Genomic DNA, 21239 nt, shown 5'->3' with positions numbered 1-21239 from the left:
TTCATAACAGGGCAGTTCACTACCCCACATCCTTTCAAATATAGGAACGTCATGACAATGCTGATAGTGACTCTTCTACTAAGCTGATGATAATGATTATTTTTATGTGGATTTCCAATTTTACAATCAGCCCTTTTCATAGAAAATATATATATTTAAGGAGATAACTTTCCTAGGTAAGAAAGGTTAAAATATAGCCCCATACAACAGTGAGGCAATTTGCACAATGCAGACATCAGCATGCTCCAGATGCGGTGTAAACAGAAAACGGCTCTTCTGATTATGAAGCATTTGTCTCAGAACATTCTGGCAGTTGGAACTTGGCTTTGGGCTAACATATGCCTTCGTACTGTTGGGAAGCAGTTGGCAGCTTCATGGATCTTCTCAAATATCTGAGTCAATCAAAGATGACTCAAGCATCAAGAAATGGGGTGGGCGTGGGGTTTAAAATATAGTTTCTGGAATTCCTGGGCATAAAGTGCCTTATGGTATGAGCTGGCTCTCTTTCCCATTGAAGGGGAAGTAGATAAGTCAGCTCATGACACCTATCCTTGTGCTTCCTCCTGTGCTAAGCCTTCAGAAGCTTCTAGTCTGTTTAGGCAAAGTTGGATCAGCAGAACGTTTCAAATGAGATCCACCTACTGCCTGAGAATGTTCCCCCAGAGAACAGGGTCTGACTTGGGGACGAATGTTATTCTGGAGTCCTTGTCAGAAAACTTCACTAATGTTCCACTGTGCAGACACAGCTCAAGCTAAAAAACAGGTCTTCCTGAGAGATTGTGAAGGTCGATGGTAATTCTCCAGTGAAGGAGAAGAGTACAGGCTGATTTTATTTAGATACAATGTTTGACACACCTATAAGTTTTGTTTAGAAAATACCTGATTAGCTCATACTTTGTGCCATCCTAGGGATAAGAGAGGCATGTGAAGAAATGATTATGTGTTATGAGTATTGCTATTCTAGAGCAGCACTGACCAATGGAAATGTAATGTGATATATGTAATTACAAATTTTGTGATCACATTAACGAAATTAAAAGAGCCCTGGCTAGTATGGGTCAGTTGGTTGGATCATTGTCCCATAAACCAAAAGGTTGTGGGTCCGATTCCCCATTCAGGGCACATACCTAGGTTGGGATTCAAACCCTGGTCAAGGCACATACAGGAGGCAACCGGTCGGTGTCTCTCTCTCTCTCTCTCTCTCTCTCTCTCTCTCTCTCTCTCCCCCCCCCTCCCTCTCTCCCTCTCTCCCTCTCTCCCTCTCTCCCTCTCTCCCTCTCTCCCTCCCTCTCCCTCTCCCCCCCCCTCCCCACTGCCCTTCCTTTCTCTCTAAAATCAGTAAATATATCCATGGTTGAAATGGCCGAGGATCAATATATATTGGTTACTTTTATGAAGAACAGCTGTACCATTTTCCACAGTGTTTATATCATTTTATGTCCCACCAGCAATGCACAAGAGTTCTAATGTCTTCACATTCTTGTCAACATTTGTTATTTCCCTTTTTTTTTTTTAAAGAATAGTCATCATAATGGGTATGAAATGGTAGCTTGATGTGGTTTTGATTTGCATTTTCCTAATGTTTAATGGTGTTACATAATTTTTCATGCCCTTATTGGCCATTTAAATAGCTTTTTGATTAATTTTTGTAAAAGAAAAATTTCTCCCCAAAACATAACATTTACTTGGCCGATGCTTGATGATTGTTAATTTTCATCTTTGCCTCTTTAACATTTCCAAAGTTATCTGTGTGTCAAGGTGTCTATCGTGTCACCGAAAGCATCCTAATACATTTATTTCTAGAGTGCAAGTATCTGTTGGACCAAGTGATTTCAGAATGTTAATATAAACTTCTTTATTATGGCAAGAATAGTTTAAAAAGAATGAGGAAGTAGTTTGAGGTTATAGTGTCATATTTATAACATAGAAGTAAAAGAAAATGATTCATTTTGCTCATTATAAATCACTTAGGTTAGCTTATGATATGCATGGGTTTTGAACTTAAAAATTGGCAGTAGTTTGCATATACATACACTTAACCAACTGTACTTTTGAATAATATGAATGGAGTACTCATTATCCCACTATTCTATTTATATTTCTAAGCTAGAAAGTTGGGTGTTTGGGTCACATTTTCTCTCCCTGATATTTCCTGTCAATTCAAAATCTTCCAGACCTTTCAAATCCATCCATCTCTGTAGCTTCATTGCCACTATGAAGTCCACCCACTTGGATAATTATAAGAGCCTGTAAAGATCTCTCTTTTTAGCTCTATCTTTCTATTTGTATCTCTTTATACCTCTGTCTCTCCCTTATTCCCTTTAGTCCTGTTCTCTTTCAGTGCACCATTAGGCCACTGCTAATATATATATTCCCTATAGTAAATTACCTACTTTAAAACTTCGGTGTCCACTCCACACTGACCTCGGGATCAAATCCTGACTCCACACCAAGGACACAAGGATCATTTGTGCTTTCCTTATCTCTCCAGTTTCACCTGGACCTCTTGCTCCCCCCTCTGCACTGCAGCCCCATGGCCTTGGAGTTTCATCTGAGTCACCTTTTCTTCACACACACAGGGACCAGATCCCTTGTCCTGGAAAGCCCTGTGCTGGTAGTGGTGATGGAGGAAACGTAAACATGATCTAGCAACTCCCTTTGCACACTTTGTCCTGGATCCAGGTCTGAGGGGGCCCTGCTGGATACAGTGTGAACCCCCTTGATCTGCTGAATGGGGGGATCTGGGTAGGTGGTCCTGGGTAGTGGGGAGGGCCAGGAATAGTCAGAGAACTCAGCAAAGTGGCTGTTTACAGAATAAGTATTATTTATTAATAACAATTTGCATGCCCCTATGGATGCAGGTGAGCTAAGTATCCCCCCATCAAGCCAGGCCTTAAGGAATCTCACTGCCTCCTTCCCTGGGGACATCCTTTCTCCAGGTCTCACTTAGAGCAGGGGCTCTTAATCTTGTGGGTGCCATGGATCTCTTTGTCACTCTGGTGAAGCATCTGGACCCCTTTAAAAATGATGCTTTTATAAGTTTAAAATAAAATACCTAGGACTACAAAGGAAGACATTTATATTGAAATGTAGTGATAGAGCATTTAACAATTAATTGTGATAAAACAACATATTAAGAAAGATCTAGAGGTGGGTCTAGTAGCCACCATAATTTCCAAATCTGTGTAAATTATGCTTAATATATCTGCAACAAATGTTTGATGATATAAAAACAGCCATGGATTCTGTTGGTGGCAAATGACTACGGTGGTTTATTGCCTACAGTTATAATAAAAAGAAAGGCTGAATTTGAGGAATAGGGTAGTAAAAATCAAGATGATGCTATTCCACCTCAGACTCACAAATCCCTCGAGTCCCATCCACAGACTCCTTGGGGCTCTGTGGATCCCATTTGTCTCAGTGAAGGCTGTTATAACAAATACCCTAGTCTGGGTAGCTTAAACAACACACACTTCCAAAGATTTGGAGGCTCGAAGATCAAAATCACAGTGCTCATATGGTCCAGTAATTGGGAAGGGCTGCCTTCCTGGTTATATCCTCACATGGTCTCTTCTTGGTATGTGTGCAGAAACACTAATTCCCCCAAGACCTCATCTAGACCTAATGACCTCCTATGATACTGTGACTTGTAATAAAAAATATAGGATGGGTGGAGGTGGAAGAGGGCATAGAGCAGATAAATGGTGATGGAAAAAATAATTTTTTAAAAGAAGAAGAAATGTGTGTGTGTGTGTGTGTGTGTGTGTGTGTGGGTGTGTGTATACTATAATCACTCCAATCCTATTTCTGGCATTGAGCTCCAAAAAGCCTTGGAATTTCCTGAGATGAAAGCTGCAAAGTGTCTCTTGTGATGTTAATGAGTTGACTTTTGGACTCCACTTAAAGTGTGTATGTGTGTATGGGGTGTGGTATTTGCTAGGAAAGCAAACTATGTGATTAGAGCAGTGGTTCTCAACCTTCCTAATGCCGAGACCTTTTAATACAGTTCCTCATGTTGTGGTGACCTTCAATTCATTGTTAAAATTGAACATAATTAAAGCATAGTGATTAATCACAAAACAATATGTAATTATATATGTGTTTTCCGATGGTCTTAGGTGACCCCTGTGAAAGGGTCGTTCGACCCCCAAAGGGGTCGAGACCCACAGGTTGAGAACCACTGGATTAGAGAGTTTGAAATTTCGACAAGGGCTGGAGGTTGAATTAGATTCCTAAGGCCAATGATTTAATCAACCTTGTCAATGTCATGAAGCACCCATAAACCCCCCAAGGACAGGGTTTAGAGAGCTCCAGATTGATGAACACAGAGATTGGGGAGAGAGGTGCTGGAGAAAGTATGGCAAGTCCATGCCCCTTCCCACATACCTTGCCCTGAGCATCTCTTCCCTCTGGCTGTTCCCCAGTTATATCCTTTTATAATGAACCAGGAATCTAGTAAGTCAAATGTTTCACTGAGTTTTGTGAGCTGCTCTAGCAAATTAATCAAATTCACTGAAGGTGTCCTGGGAGCCTCTGATTTATAGCCAGTCTGTCAGAGTACAGGTAACAACCTGGGCTTTCAATTGGCACCTCCGAAGTGGTTGTGTTGGGAGCAGTCCTAGAGGACTGACCTTTAACCTGTGGAATTGATCCTATTTCTGGGTAGACTGTGTCAGAATTGAGTTGCATTGTAGGACATGCAGCGGGTTGAGAATTGCGTGTTGGCTTGGGGAACCGCTTCCACATTGGAATTTGGAGCAGAGCCTATTTATTTCCCAAAAGCCCACCTCCATATACCGTCACAATGGGGATTCAGGCTTTCACTTTTGATTTGGGGGTGGGGGACACAAACATTTGGTTCATAGTACAGGCAAGGAACCCTGGCTCAGAGGATTCTCTACTACAAAGCCTTTAATCAGCCCTTCTCAGCTCCTCTCCATGGGGAGACTGTGATGCCTTTTCTATGTATTCAGAGTCCCAGATATTTACCCACTGCTGGCACTTACTCTTGATTTGTTTATCTATTAAATTGCACCACAAGTGGGCAACTGTTATCTTAAAGGACCAGAAAGTACAGTTCAAATGGTCTCCATCAGAACCATTCAATTCAGCCAGAGACAATGTGTAAATGAATGGACATGTTTGTGTTCCAGTAAAACTTTTATGGACACTAAAATTTGTTTCATATAATTCTCATGTCACAAAATATTTTTCGTTTTAAAATTTTCAACCACTTGAAATTACCAAACCCATTTTTAGTGGGTTGTTCAAAACCAATCATGGGCCAGATTTGGCATGGACAATACTTTGTTGGTCTCTATGCTGGATCACAAGTAGTTCGGGGGTAGGAACTATGCATTTGTTTTCTCTCCCTTTATATAGCACCAGTATTGGATAGGTTGCTTATAAAATAAATAATGGCTAAATTAATATTCAAGTCTGTAAGTGCTTTATATCCATATATGTGTTCTTAATATTCTTCCAAAATTTGAATTGGACAGCAGATGAATTTTCCAGTGGGAGAATTTAGGCCAGCCCCAGATTTGTGATCTGTCTAGCACAATTTTGTGGTGCCTTCCCCTATAATCCTGCTGTCCCCTACATGAAGGCTAAGTACTGCCTGTGTTGAAGGTGTTCTTCACATACTCATGCTACTTTGAGATCGCAGAGTAGTGGGAATTTGCATATTTTCTACTGAGTTCAATGTGGCCTTAATCTGAAAACAGTGATACATGTTTCAGCAGAGAATTTTATGAGACTGACGCGCTGCCTGCTGCACTAAGAGGGCGCCAGCAGAGAATTTTAGATACACACCAGAACGAAAAGGAGCATTCCTTCCTAACACTTTCTCTGCTTTATGCCCTTCACACTTACATGGCCACCAACAATAAACATTGTGAAAACGACAAGTATTTTATATAGTGTTTATTCCCTATAGAGGGTAATACACCACTTAAGATCAAAGGTAAATGGAGAGATTTTTTAAAAAAATTGTCTTTAAGTTATAGAGCCAACGGACTTCCACTCCAGCGGCTGTTTAGGAAGCAAGATGTTAATCACAACTTTAATACAACCACACTTTTGATAACAAGACAAGGTGACTATTAGTCATGCTCTACCACCTGTAAAATGCTGACTTGACTAATACATATATTGGCTGAATATAAAAAAGGTTTTGGCATCTTGCTCAAGGTCATGGACAAATCTGAAATCTCATCAAGCTATGTTCATTGTTATGCAAATATACCAAACACTGTTTCACTTAGACATTTCAATAACCATATAAATGGAAATCAGAAGGTAAAATAAAATATTGAATTCTGTGAACTTATTTTTCAAGATTGTTTTTCAACACATGATTATGATATCCTATCAATTCAGTTTAGACTTTTAAAATATATGTGTATATATACATATATATACATATATATATATATATATATATATATATATATATATTTTTACTGATTTCAGAGAGGAAGGGAGAGCGAGAGAGAGACAGATAAAAGCATCAATGATAAGAGAATCATTGATTGGCTGCCTCCTGCACACCCTCTACTGGGGATGGAGCCTACAACCCAGGCATGTGCCCTGACCAGGAATAAAACTGTGACCTTCTGAATCATAGGTCGACATTCAACCACTGAGCCACACCAGCAGGGCCAGTTGAGACTTTTTAATGTAACATTAGAAACCTAGGCTTACATTTTAAAAAAAATTGTATCATGTACATGACATCATGTACATAAAATCTATCATTCAACAAATATACTCAATGCTTATTAAATGAACAGCTAATTTCTTGAGGTGGGAGGACATTATAAAAAAATGAGACCTTTTTTCTGAGGGAATGTACAAAGGTATTTGAGGACACGTGATATAGGCATAGCAGAGATAATGAGCAATATCAGTTATGTGCTGAGTGCCTGGAGTGACACAGATAGAAAAAGCTAGAGTAGTCTTTAGAACAGAAAGGTTGTTCTTTAGGTGGGACCAGGGGTGAAGCCTGGCCTTGAAGTGTGAATTCAGACTTAAAATGCTACAGATAGCTTGGTCACAGCATGTACACACACACACACACACACACACACACACACACACACACACTGCCAAGCCTTTACTCTTATGCTCATTGCTTCCATTCAGTAACACTCTTCTCACTTGACTCCTGAATTTCTGTGGCCTCTCCTTGGTGCTCATCACTCTTTGTTTGAAATTGTGCCTGCACCTGTTACCAGAACAATGTCCCTCACACAGAGCTTTCATCATGCTCTGCCCCCTGGTTTCTGCATAGTTATTTGGCAGCACCAGTGCTGGTCTGCATTCTGCTTGACTCGGGTGTCTCTGAATCCAAGTTAGGCCCCTCCTAGCTTAGTGGATCTCAGCTCTCACTGTGATCATATTTATTGGTTGAAGAGCCTATAATAGAAACTTGTGTGTGTGTGTATATATATATATATATATATATATATATATATAGCTGCTAGGAGTATGCGTTGGGAAGTCTTTCTGCGAGGCAACACATTAAAATGTATGTATGTTTTACTTAGACATTCCATTTCGAATCATCCCTTTGAGGTACATTTTTAAAATATATAAAACAGCACACTATTTTTATTGACACTATTTTTAAAATAACAATATTATTTGGTGTATTTGTCCTTTGGAGGGTGGCATTTCTAAACTGCAAATACCTAGAAACCATTAAGAATGATGATAGGGGAAAAAAATGATGAGTATAGACAATTTTGATGTTTTTTGTTCTTTTAAGCATTAAATTTTTTTGATGTACCCATGGTGTAGCCTTTAAAATTTGATCTTTTATTTTGTTTGTCTTCTTAAGATCTCTGATAGCTTTTTGTTGTTCATTAAATTAATCCTTGCTTCATTATGACTCGCTTCCAGGGCCTACTTCAAATCATGTAGGAACACTGTAGACATCTCAGCCATTTCAGGGTGTTCCACCTCTGCCTGGAGTCCCACTGCCCACACTTACCCCTAGCTGTGTTCTTGTTTATGTACTTTTCCCACCCAGTTACCTTCTGTCCATCTCTCTCCTAGCTCAAGTCCTATCATTTTGTAAGGTTCTACTTCTTATGAATTTTCTCCTGATTTTTGTAGTCCTTCATGGCTGTCACCCAGTCCTCTGGTTTGTCCTAAGTAAGCAGGTATTCTGTAAGGAAGCCTGGGTTTAGCAGAGGGACCAGCATGTGGCTGGAGAACACTTGTGAGATGAGCTTTGCTTTGTGTTGTTTTATGTATTTTATTTTATTTTTTAAATGTATTTTTATTGATTTCTGAGAGGAAGGGAGAGGGAGAGAGAGAAACATCAATGATGAGAGAGAATCATCGATTGGCTGCCTCCTGCACACCCCCCACTGGGGATGGAGCCCGCAACCCAGGCATGTGCCCTTGACCAGAATTGAACCCAGGACCCCTCAGTTCGCAGGCCGATGCTCTATCCACCGAGCCAATCCAGCTAGGGACGTTTTGTTTTTTTTTCTACTTAACCCTGCACCTTTTTTTCTCTAATGAAGAGCTGGCCAAGAGGGAAGGGATATTCTAGTTTTAGCTTCAAATAATTTGCAAGGAAAAATTAGGTAAAGTTCAAAGATAGGCGAGAACAGTATTTCCTTCATTTCCCTCACAGAGGTCAGTGTGTCAGCTACTTCCAGCCCATCCCCGCAAGGCATGCACATGGCCTAATTACTCTAATATTTTCTCCCATCCCTTACCCCCAAATCTTGATCCATTGCATTGTCAGGGCTTAGTCTGAGAAGATGAAGATGAAAATTACATTTCCTTATTTTTCTACATTCAGCTCATTAAACTATATCCTGGCTCCCGTTGGTGGCCTTGCTCTCTAACCCCTGGTATGATACATGAATTGACTTTCTTTAGTTCATGTGGTAACTTAAAACATTTTGTTATGAAAATCTGCAAACATACATAAAAATAGAGAGAATAGTTAAATAAGCCACTTGCATACCCATTAAACAGATTCAGTTACCAAGATTTTTAATGTACCTTCTTTTAAAATCGAAGTTTATGTTGATATATTGCTTTGTTACACTGTAACATCTAAAATTTGAGTCTTCATCAGGTGCTTAATAGATCAAATGGTGAAACTCTGGTGTTCAGTTTCAATATTTAATTATTAATTGTCAAGGACTGTGGTACATAAGAGTAAAAATTAAAATTCAACAAACATATCTAATGTAACTTTATGTGGTAACTTTAGGCACAGGTTATCATTTGTAAAATGAGAGTTGTGCAGAAATCATTGTGTAAAATTATTTGTATTATATTAACTTTACCCCTTAGCAAGACAATTAAATTTTGCATCTACTTTTTACAATTAAAATATGGTCCTGTGAGTCATGAAAATCATTCTGGGGAATTACCAGGGAGTGTTATTACTTGTAAACCTCTCCATGCATTTCCTTCATATATAGTTGTGAAATTACTAAATATTTTCAATGTGTACTTAGGCATTCTCATTCCTGAAGGACATAGAGCAATAGGAAACTTCCTCTTAGACATTAATATGAGTATGAAAAATTGTGAAGTGCATTTTGCTCATAAGAAACTTCTTAAAATAGGACAGTGTGCTATTAGCTTTGAATGAAGGTGAGTCATCTTCGTGCCTCTCATGAATAACTCCTCTCTTTTGCAGGATCCAATTCCCGGTTAAAATTCTATAGTTAATTTTTCCCTTTGTTTCCTGTTTCTCCAGCTCTTGTAAATGTGAAGCTCTGGGCTATTGATCGACAATGTTTTCAAACAATAATGATGAGGACAGGACTCATCAAGCATACCGAGTATATGGAATTTCTAAAAAGGTAGGATGCTTTCTTTTCTCTTCCTGAGACCATTTAATGTCTTCACAACCCTCTTGTCTGAAATGAAGCACACGGAAGCCTTTTTGCCTATATCTTGGTCTTCATGGGCTACACATCTGTGGAAGTGCAAAACTTTGCACTGGGCTTCTTGATATTTCTGGTGCTTATTTTCAATAATATGTGGTTAAGTCATGGCTTGAGAGTTTCATTCAACATTCTCTCCTGGAGGAGTGCAGCAAAGGAGAGAAGAGGAACAAATGAGAATGTGCTTGAACAAAAAGGAGTCGGGTCCGTCTTTAATATGTATCAGTTAATATATTCTCCATGCCACTTCTAAGGCAACCCACACTGTAAGACTAAGTCAGCGCTTGTGTGAATTTCCACATGAAAGGTCAGGTGACTAAGATGGAAAAGTTCCAAAAAGAAGCTTATTATCCTTTAATCTGGAGTTCAATTTCCCAAATTAAATTCATTTTATGTTGAATTCCAGTTCTGAAATATAATACTTTCCTTGATGTTATACATTATCATAATAACTCAATATAGTATGGGAACTGGAATAAAAAACAACTTTTCATTTCTTAGTAATACACTGAGATTCGCTGAAATGCATTTCTTTGTCTCTCGGGTTATTTTAAAGAAAATACTATTTTGTTATTAAAAAGAATTTTGACAACTCTGACTTTAAAAATAAAGTCAGAGTTTAAAAACAGAACCATCATTATGTGAGCTAAAAGGAAGTGAATCACCAATTAAGATTTCATTTGGGAGCTAGAATATTAAAGTAGATCTTTTATATTGGGTGAAGTAATAATTTAAATGGAGTTTAAAAAATCAAGTTTACGTTTTATTTCAGTGATACACCTGAAACAATATCTATTCAATTTTTTTAAGATGCAATTTTAATATTCCTTATTTTGGGATTTCTTGTGGTTAACTTATTTCTGATGTTTATATATTTTTTATTTTCACATAAAATTTATTCTTTATATTTTCTCCAAAGAGGCAATAAAATTCTAATTTGATGTCAAGTAATAATATATTGAAATATTACTCTATCAATAGGTTGTTGGGATTTTTTCCTCAGTGAGATTGGATGAAACATTTAGAAGGGGAAATGTAAATTTCTGTTTGGAGTTTAGTATAGTGTGCAAGGAATTAAATTATTCGGGTGCTGTGTGTGTGTGAGTGAATGTCTATGGAAAGAAAGTGAGAGATATTAACTCATTTTTAAGTCTTAAAGTGCAAGTATTGATTTCTTCTGATGCAGCCCTAATAGAGGAAGATCCCCATTGGTAATCAGTGAAATAGGACAGAGCCCATTGTTTGTCTCATGTCCCTAAGCATTGGGAGCTTATAATGTTAGTTTCAGCTTCCACAAGTTTGTTTTCACAAGGAAATTCAAAGAGTATGAGAATTGCCTTGTCTAACTCCAATAAAAACACTTTTAGAGGCACTGTTTTAGGAAATGGAGTTTGGAGATGTATCTCTTTTTTAAAAAGAAACAAAAACAAAAACTTTATTGATTTCAGAGAGAGGAAGGGAGGGGGAGAGAGAGATAAAAACATCAACTATGAGAGAGACTCGATTGGCTGCTTCCTGCATGCCCCCTATTGGGGATCAAGCCAGCAACCAGGGTATATACTTTGACCAGGAATTGAACCAGTGACCTCTTGATTCCTGGGTCAATGCTCAACCACTGAGCCACATCTGGCTGAGCAGAGATTTATCTCTTTTTAAAACTGACCCTAGATATTGTGTTATTTTTATACTAGAGGCCCGGTGCACAAAAATTTGTGCACTCGGGGGGGAGGCAGGGGTCCCTCAGCCCAGCATGTGCCCTCTCGGGTGGCAGAGGACAGGCCCAATCCCTAGGTGCAGCCCCTGGTCGGGCTCAGAGCAGGGCTGATTGGGGAGTTGGGGCGCCGCCCCCTGTCATGCACAGAGCAGGGCGGATCGGGAGGTTGTGATGCCACCCTCAGTCACACTCAGGGTAGGGCCTATTGGGGGGTTGGGGCACCGCCCCCTGTCACACTCAAGGCAGGGTCGATGGGGAGGTTGCGGCGCCACCCCCTGTCACGCACAGAGCAGGGCCAATTGGGGTTGGGGCTCTGCTCCCTGTCACTCACAGAGCAGGGCTCATCAGGGGGTTGGGGAGCTCACCCCTGTCACGCACAGAGCAGGGCAGATTAGGGGGTTGAGGAGCTCCCCCCTGTCACTCACAGAGTAGGGACAATAGGGGAGTTGGGGCACTGCCCCCGTCACACACAGAGCAGGGCGGATCAGGGAGTTGGGGCACCGCACCCTATCACACTCAGGGCAGGGCCGATGGGGAGGTTATGGCTCTACCCTGTTACACACAGAGCAGGGCCCGTGGGGGCGGAGGGGGGAGGCTCCGTACCCTGTCACGCACAGAGCAGGGCCGATCAGGGGTTGGGGAGCTCCCCCCTGTCATGCACAGAGCAGGGCCAATCAGGGGGTTGAGGAGCTCCCCCCTGTCCCTCACAGAGTAGGGACAATAGGGGAGTTGGGGTACTGCCCCCTGTCACACACAGAGCAGGGCGGATCAGGGGGTGGGGGTGCCGCCACTGTCACACTCAGGGCAGGGCCGATGGGGAGGTTATGGCTCTACCCCGTTACACACAGAGCAGGGCCCGTGGAGAGGGGTTGGGGCGCCACCCTCTATCACCCACAGAACAGGGCCGATCAGGGGGTTGGGGCGCCACACCCTGTCACGCTGATCCCAGTGCCGGGAGACCTCACGGCTCCACTGATCCCGGTGCTGGGAGGCATATTACCCTTTTACTATATAGGATAGAGGCCTGGTGCACAGGTTGGGGCCAGCTGGTTTGCCCTGAAGGGTGTCCTGGATCAGGGTGGGAGTCCCACTGGGGTGCCTGGCCAGCCTGGATGAGGGCATGATGGCTGTTTGTAGCTGGTCACACACCCTTTAGGGTGGGGGTCCCCACTGGGGTGCCTGTCCAGTCTGGGTGAGGGGCTGAGGGCTGTTTTCAGGCTGGTGGGTGACTGAAGCTCCCAACTGCTCCTTTTTTTTAAATTTTATTCTGGGCCAGCTTTAGCTCTGAGGCTTGGCTCCAGCTCTTAGGCCTCGGCTGCTGAAAGCAGGTATCTGGTTTGTTTGGGTCCTATAATCGAAACACTGTTTCAATTCCAGCTCTGAGATCCCGGCTGGCTAAAAGCAGGTTTCTGGGGTTTTGTTTAGCTTCTATATTTGTAATAATGTTTCAAACTGCAAGCTCAGAGGCCGGCAGCAGCAGGCGGGGAACGTTGGAGTCCTCTGTCACTGAAGCAAGCAAGCCTCATGTTTGCTTCAAGCTGCATGGCTGCCGGCCACCATCTTGGCTGGCAGTTAATTTGCATATTGCCCTGATTAGCCAATGGGAAGGGTAGCGGAGGCACGGCTAATTACCATGTTTCTCTTTTATTAGATAGGATTATTCTCAGAGCTGCCTAAATTTGTGTTATTCTGGCAATTCAAACCTTAAACAATAAAAGTTAGTTCCTTGGAGTGAATATTTCCTGTTGGTTGGCTTAGAGCAGGTGGAATTTAACTGGTTGAATTAAAAACAGGTAGGCACTGCCTTTGATGTCACTTTCCATCTGGCTCCTGTGTAAAACACTAAGTCCACATCATTTGTGAATGCACCCCAGTGCAGGGAGTCCATAGAGGTGACACAGTGGCCATCATTGCTTAGAGCCAGCTTTAATCTTCCCTAAATTATGCCTGTGACTCACTGGTATAACCCTTCAATGGCTCACAGGTCCTGTTGAATATGGATAGTCTCATTAGCTAGATATGCAAGCCGGAGCTCCCACAGCCAGTGCCAGCTTGCTTTGTTAGTCTCGTTTCTTCTTTCCTCAGGCAAACCAAACGGTTCCACGTTCCCAGCCAGTCCCTGTGCCCTGATATAGCACACTGCCTCTATTGCCTTTTCCACACCGCCTCCCCTCCGCCCAAGGTCAATGTTCAAATCTCTCTTCTTTTTAGAGCCAAATAAAAGCTGTCTCTTCCAGGGAGAGTGACCTCATTCCACCTAGAAATAACCTCTACTGCCTCTGGAGCTTCATCTCTGCCATGGCTCTTGTTTTCTGCTTTGTTTTATTACCATCTGACTACTAAACTTATTTCTACTTCCAGATGATCAAGTTTTCCTGACTAGAGCTCTTAAGTGTTTGGTGTTCTGTGGTGCAAAACTTACTGCTTTGCAGATAGGTAGTTGGTAGGATAGTAGGTGCAGGATCAGTACATAGTTTGCAGTGCCCAGTGCAAACTAAAAATTCAGGGCTCTTTTTTTCAAAATTTTTAAAAAAATGATAAGGCATTGACAGCATAGGATTAAAGCAAGTGTAGGAATCTTCTAAGTGTGGGCTCTGTGCCACTGCACAAGTTTATACTCACAATGCTGAGATAGGAAATAATATTCATTCTTCCTTCACATTAGTTAACTATACTTGCTATCATTTATTTTGTAAGGCTGTTAAGAGAAGGCATAATATCTCCAAAAGAAATAAATGTTAGATATTGTCTAAAACTAAGATGAACAAAATTAATTCAATTTTCTTCCATAACTTTAGCATTGTATCTACTTCCCCATTTGTTATTGATTTTTTAAAAAATGTGCTTACCACTCTTTTATGTGAAATTTTAAAAAATGTTATATAGCCCTGTCCAGTTTGGCTCAGTGGATAGAGCATCAACCCTTGGACTTAAGGTCTTGGATTTGATTCCGGTCAAGGGTACATACCTCTGTTGTAGGCTCGATCCCAGCCCTGGTTGGGGGGCACATGTGAGAGGCAACCAATTGATGTGTCTCTCTCACATCAATGTTTCTCTCTCTCTCTCTGTCTCTCCTCCTCCCTTCCACCCTCTCTAAAAATCAATGGAAAAATGTCCTCAGGGAGGATTAACAAAAATAAATAAAATGTTATGTAGTCAAGTCAATAAACTTTTTTTTATAGCTTCATGTTTAGAAAGGCGAACATCCTACCACTGTAAAAAATATAGACTTAATGCTTTAAAGTTCTCTGTAGCAATCTGTATGTAATTGGGGGTATGTGTTTTTCTCTTATGCGCGTCCTAAATACAACTTTCATTTGAATTTTTCTACTAGCGATATTATATACTTTTTATTTTGTTAAAGAATTGAATCCTGTGACACTATCAGAAAAATAAACACTCTAGCAAATGCTATTACAAGTCATCAGAATTCTTTGCAGTAGGGGCCTTTGTTATGCCTGGGATGCCTTCCTAACTGAGGAATTTCAGGGTCCAGCCAAAAGGAGAATGATCCATATTACTGCTCATCTCCCCGCCCCACTCTTTCTTAGTATTTTTCTAACTAAGCAGTAAGTTTGGTTAGAAAGAGGAAAGGGGACACACCGGGCATATTAATATCCTGCCAAAATGGAAGGATTTTTCTTGATTGTCAAAGTAGGTTTTTATTTTCAGTCCAGTGTGTTTACCCATTTTGCAACTACCAGTCATGTGGTCTGGCCCCCTCTTTGCTATCAAATGCCACATCAAACTGTGATTCTGGTTCCTCGATCCTATTTAGTCATTTGTCTTTTGTGCCTGTAATTCACATTCCCTGATGTAAACGCAGATGTTCCTATGCAAGCAGAGCGAAAAATATTCAACGGGCATTGCTATTAACTAAACCATTATTGCTTCAGGTCCAGTAGTGATTTTCCCAGTTGCCAGCATTTTCCATCTTCTTTGGCTACTGAAAAATCCTTTTGTTTTTAAGATGGATTTTGAAAAGTGAGCCAAATAACTGCCAGAGTTAATTTGCGTTGCTTTTGTCTGAACATATTATCTGTGCTGCTGTTGGCACTGGCATCTATACCCAAAAGAGAATTAGAATGCAGCTGTGTGACCACTGAGATGTGCTTATAGGAACTGGGTTTTCTGCTGGCTGAAGACTATGACAATGATGACAATGATGACAATGATGACAGTGATGACAATGATGACAGTGATGATGAGCCTCTATTTATATTGCTTGCCTCGCTGACAAATTGGAGACAGAGCAAGGACTTTTTGGAGTGTAAGCTACTCAAGTGATCCTATTGACCTTCAGTAAACCTTTTCTTTATCCATTAAGAAATCTTGTGGGCCTGGCTGGTGTGGCTCAGTGATTGAATGTCAACCTATGAATCAGGAGGTTGCTGGTTCGATTACCAGTCAGGGTGCATGCCTGGGTTAGAGGCTTGATCCCCAGTAGGGGGCATGGGAGAGGCAGTGGATCAATGATTTTCTCTCATCATTGATTTTTCTATATCTTTCTCCTTCTGAAATCAATAATAATATAAAGAAATAAATCTTTTGGTAAGGCAGATAATGCTGATGTCATCCTACATAAAACCATTCCGTGACTTCGTATTACTCCTAAGCATAAAGCCTAGGTCTATAGCATTGTCTTCAAAGCCCTTCCTCACCTGGGTACTGCTGACCTCCCAGATTCATCTTGTTGTCTGTCTTCTTCCTTGATCTCTCATTGTTCCAGTCACATGGTAGTCTTTCCTTTCCTTGTACGCTCCATGCTCCTTCCCAGCGGAGAGCGTCCTGGAGGATTTCTCTCCCTTTGAATGTATTTCCAAAGGTGATTATGGTGTAACACACCACGTATACCTGCTGCAGGAAAAAAAAAAAAAGGTTGAGCCCTGGTGGGGTAGTTCAGTTGGTTAGAGCATCGTCCCAATACACCAAGGCTGTGGGTCTGATCCCAGCAGTTAGGGCACACACAAGAATCAATCAATGAGTGCATAAATAAGTGGAACAACAAAGATGGATGTCTGTCTGTCTCTCTCTCTCTTTGCTTCTCTCTCTCTCTCTCTCTCTCTCTCAAATCAATCAGTCAATAACAAATAAAACAGAATCAAATGTCTCTCAAAAGAATTTTAAATTTCTGATTTCCATTCCTTGATTGAAAAAGGCATTGATAATATTAACCACCAAATTTCTCAACTATATTTTCCACAAGTATAATTTTAACGTTTGGAGATCTTGAAGGTCTTTGTTTAGCTCACAGCTGACTCTGCAACCATTAAAGAACTTGGAGGTAGTTTTTAATTTTAATACTACCAGTCATGTGGTTTAACCTGCTTTAGGCGGAAGGGTGGATCTTCTCCGGAAAGCCCCTAATCACTGGACGCTAATTTATAAGGAAAGTTAATGTCCCCTGTGAGGGCCTCACTCAGCCACATCCACTTGCAAGAAGTCAAGTTGAGTGGGCCTCTGGTGAATCATAGAGCTGCTGTGGCCATTCCTCCTCCTGCCACACTCCCTTGTTGAAAGTCCTGCTGCATTTTGGTGCTGTGTAAAGTTTCCTTATTCCTTATTTCATCTCTTGAGAATAAGCTTTAAACTTAGTTTGTTCTTCCCTTTTATTCTCTCAAACAATCATACTTTCATATGCACCTGACATATCTTTAAGTAAATATGCTACCTACTTGTATATATAAGAAAAATAAGTGATAGCTCTATAGTATGACTTTGTTATTAAAACTTCATGATATAATTTTGATATCAACATGGCCCTCACTATGAGAATAATTTCATTTGGGGTTTATTATGACTTCTGCTTGTAGTCTAGGCTAACAAAGTTTCCTGAAACTTCTCTGTGATTACTTTTACATTTTTTTCTTATCTGGCAGTTCTGGCCACAACCTGTCACTAGCAGGGGCCAATGATGTGTCCTCACCTCTGTGGTCTGATCCTTCATCAGGATTAAAGAGTTTTATATTTGAAAAAATCTAAGATATGGTGCAGTTTAATCTCTGTGCACATATTATAGCTGAAGCAGCTGAGTCTCAGAGAAGCCAAAATAAGAGCATACTTAGTTAGAAACAGAATTTAGACTAGAACTTGGATCCGGATTTCCAGGCTCAGCATCCTACACACCTGCAGTCAAGTTCACTGTTTGTATTCTAACGGAAGCTCCTCCCTATTGTAAACTTCATGTGAGAAGGGGTTAGTAATATTTTCTTTTTTGCTCTCTACAGATGTAACTTACTTATGTTGTTAATTTGATATTACATAAACTTTTTTCTATATTCTGTATGCTTTTACTTTCAATCTTGGAATAATGAAATTCCCTAACCCCTTGCAAGTTTTTCCCTCTCTACTTCAATTTGAAAACCTAAGAACTTAATTTTCTTATAGCTTAACCCAACAGATTACCTTTTTCCTGAGATTTATATTTTATTTTACTCCATTTTTATAAAGGTATAGTCAAGTGCAGATTTAGAGTTAATTGAGTTGAATACAAAGTTGTAAGGGGTATGAGAGATCACTTACTTCACTAATGAGAAAGCTGAGACTTAGATTGGTTATGGGAGTTGCCCAACATCACATGGAAGATTGGTGATGTAATGATTCAGCTCTCTGCTCCCAGGTAAAACTGAAACTGGGCCATCCTAGAATGTCAGCTGTCTTTTGTTCAAAATCTCCATGGTAAATTTGCCACAATCTTGACTAAACAGATGTTCCAGTGTGTCACAATTCCTCTAGGATATTCTTTAATGCTCTTGCTACAGTTGTGCATCCTCCATGGAAAAAAATGAGCTGCAGTTAGCTGTCCTTGTATAATGTCAAGTTTAAATAACAGAGGTGAAGTGCGGTCTGACACATTTTAACAAGTTCCCAACTGATGCTTATGCTACTGGTCTGGAGATTACTCTTGGAGAATCATTGACTTAGAACACAAAATAAAGGTAGACAGCGTGTTTTAAATGCCGTATTGCTTATATGGCTTGTTGATGTGAAGAGTATCTGGGTTTACATTTTGACCTCACCATTTATAGTTATGTAACCTTAAAAAAACAAAAACAAAACTTGCCTAAACTTAAGCTGAATTTCTAAAACCAAAACTAGGGGACCCTCCCACCATGAGGGATTATAATTAGGAATATATATATGGCTAATAAATATGTATTGAATGTGTGCCTAGCAGTGTTTAAAACATTTTAGATGATATATTAACTTAAAGTTCCTCAGCTAGTTAGTGGAGGCTCCAGAACTGATACTCTTAGACCCCACCCTATACTGCTAGATACTCAAATAGTCCCTATACATTGCTGCCCTCCTCAACCAACTTGGCATTTACTTTGCCTGGAACTTCAGGAAGTTGGTTGACTTTGTCCTTGATATATATATATATACACACACACACATACTAGTATATAAATATATCTGGGTTTCTCATTCAATTCACTTTTTCTTTAATAGAGGCTTTCCCCCTAACCTCAGCAATATTTTCCTTTCTCTTACCCTCTTACTTCTCAGGATATGTTCCCCAGAAATACTCAGTAATAGCATAAGCACTGTCACTTTAAATGGTGATGAATGAAAGTAGAAAATGACTTAGAATTGCATAGGCTCGGAGGACAGGCCCTCAGTTGTTTGGAAAATAACACCACCTATATGTAAGCAGTCACCGTTCTTTGTATGATGGATATTAAATGACCAAGAGCTCAGGATCAATGTCTTCTGACATCAGACAATCAGGTGTTTGTGGCTCCAGGCTTGTTTCTACCTTCCTGTTCCTAACTGCTCAAGCACAGCTGCTAGCCTTTAAGCAAGGGCCTGTTCTTGCTCAGGCTGTGTTCTGTGGTGTTCCTTTAAGGAACTGGACCACTTGGACATTTACTGATGGGGTACCGTTGGAACACTCTAGCCTGAAGAAATCAAGATGCCACATTTTGGACACACATTATATATGAGACAACAATACAGTCTAATCCAGCTGTGGGCAAACTACGGCCCGTTTGAAATGAATAAAACTAAAAAAAAAAAGACCGTACCCTTTTATGTAATAATGTTTACTTTGAATTTATATTAGTTCACACAAACACTCCATCCATGCTTTTGTTCCGGCCCTCCGGTCCAGTTTAAGAACCCATTGTGGCCCTAGAGTCAAAAAGTTTGCCCACCCCTCGAATTGCTGAGATCACTCTTATGGGAAATCAGAATCATGATTCTGCTTTCTGCAGACATTTTCTCTCAAAGTTTACAGGGAGAGATTAAAATAGAAGATACACATGAAGATAGTTTTAGGGATTTTAGACTTATTTTTTTTTAACATTTTCAAAAAATAGGTGACAGACCTATTAAGCTCTTAAGCTTTGAGCTTTAATAGAACTTTTCTAGAAGACTGTGAACCAAGCATTAGAATTAAGCCTGACAAAGCTGGCTTAGTTCCAATTTAAATAGTGTGAAGCATCAATAAAGAGGCACTTTCTCACCCCATTTCCAGATCTGCCTGCTCACAGTCCATTTTGGTAGCAGATCCATTCTCATTAAAGATGACATAAGGAGCAGATAAATAAAAGGGCCATTAATTTCATGTTGTCATCTAGCATTTGCACAAATGTCTTCATATTGATTTGTTTTTTGATGAACAACAATGTAATATCTGACATTTGCATAATTTTATATTGACATATTAAAAATTATTTATCTACACATTTCAGATATAGGCATACCTCTACATGTATAAATTCTAATCCTTGCAAATGATAAGATACTCAATTATGGTATTTGTGGCTAAAATCTCCCATTTATGGTATGGCTCACACTCAGATAAGTCCTGTTTTTGGTCCCAAGGAAGGCAAGTTCCCAGATAAGGGACTTAAATACATCGATACATTACACTGCCTCTCCCCGAGTCTGGGCTTGGTGAGATGAGTCCCTGTAGGGCAGTAGTTTTCAACCTTCCTAATGCTGTGACCCTTCAATACAGCTTCTTATGTTGTGGTGACCCCCAACCATAAAATTATTTTCGTTGTTACTTCATAACTGTAATTTTGCTACTGTTATGAATCGTAATGTAAATATCTGATATGGTCTTAGGCGACCCCTGTGAAAGGGTTGTTCGACCCCCAAAAGGGTCGCGATCCGCAGGTTGAGAAGTGCTGCTGTAGGGATCATAGGCTAACTTTTCCTCATCATGACCCTGAGAATACTTTCTCAACACTCTGGGGTTTTAAAAGCTAAAGCAATGTGATGAAGCATTTTAATATTCCTTTGTTTTGTTACTGTAGCTTTGAACCTTATAAATAAATAATTCCTGTGACGAGCCTTATGTTATTTCTATATCCCTCATATAGAGCCTACTTACAACCTTATCTTTGTGAAATGTTTTGTGTGCAAAGAATTACTGCATCTGGCGTGATTTAGACACGTGTGTACCTTAGCTTGTACAATAATCTGTCCCCGGAAGAGGAGGCTCTCTGTTTTGCTCCTTTAGAAGAAGCACGAAACGGGTGGAATGTGTATCACAGGTCCTGACTGGAGAGTGGTTGGTTTTGTTTGCTTGTTGGAATCAGGTTAGTCATAATTTATTTAGCAATATGATTTTACAGAGGCAAACGTAT

General features: G+C 40.3%; 1 protein-coding gene across 2 annotated transcripts in view; it reads left to right on the top strand.

The window, feature by feature from the left end:
- The window catches only part of PRKG1 (protein kinase cGMP-dependent 1), a 1074350-nt gene that overhangs the window by 693406 nt on the left and 359705 nt on the right, over positions 1-21239 (top strand). For both annotated transcript variants that reach the window (XM_081104810.1, XM_081104809.1), the window contains exon 4: positions 9737-9842. In XM_081104810.1, coding sequence (XP_080960936.1) covers positions 9737-9842 — 106 coding nt within the window. The remainder of the gene's footprint in view (positions 1-9736; positions 9843-21239) is intronic.

The sequence above is a fragment of the Myotis nattereri genome (assembly GCF_964212035.1).
Source record: "Myotis nattereri genome assembly, chromosome: 13".
Lineage (NCBI taxonomy): Eukaryota > Metazoa > Chordata > Mammalia > Chiroptera > Vespertilionidae > Myotis > Myotis nattereri.
Note: the sequence above shows the minus strand (reverse complement) of the source record. Positions and strands in the feature narration are given on the sequence as shown.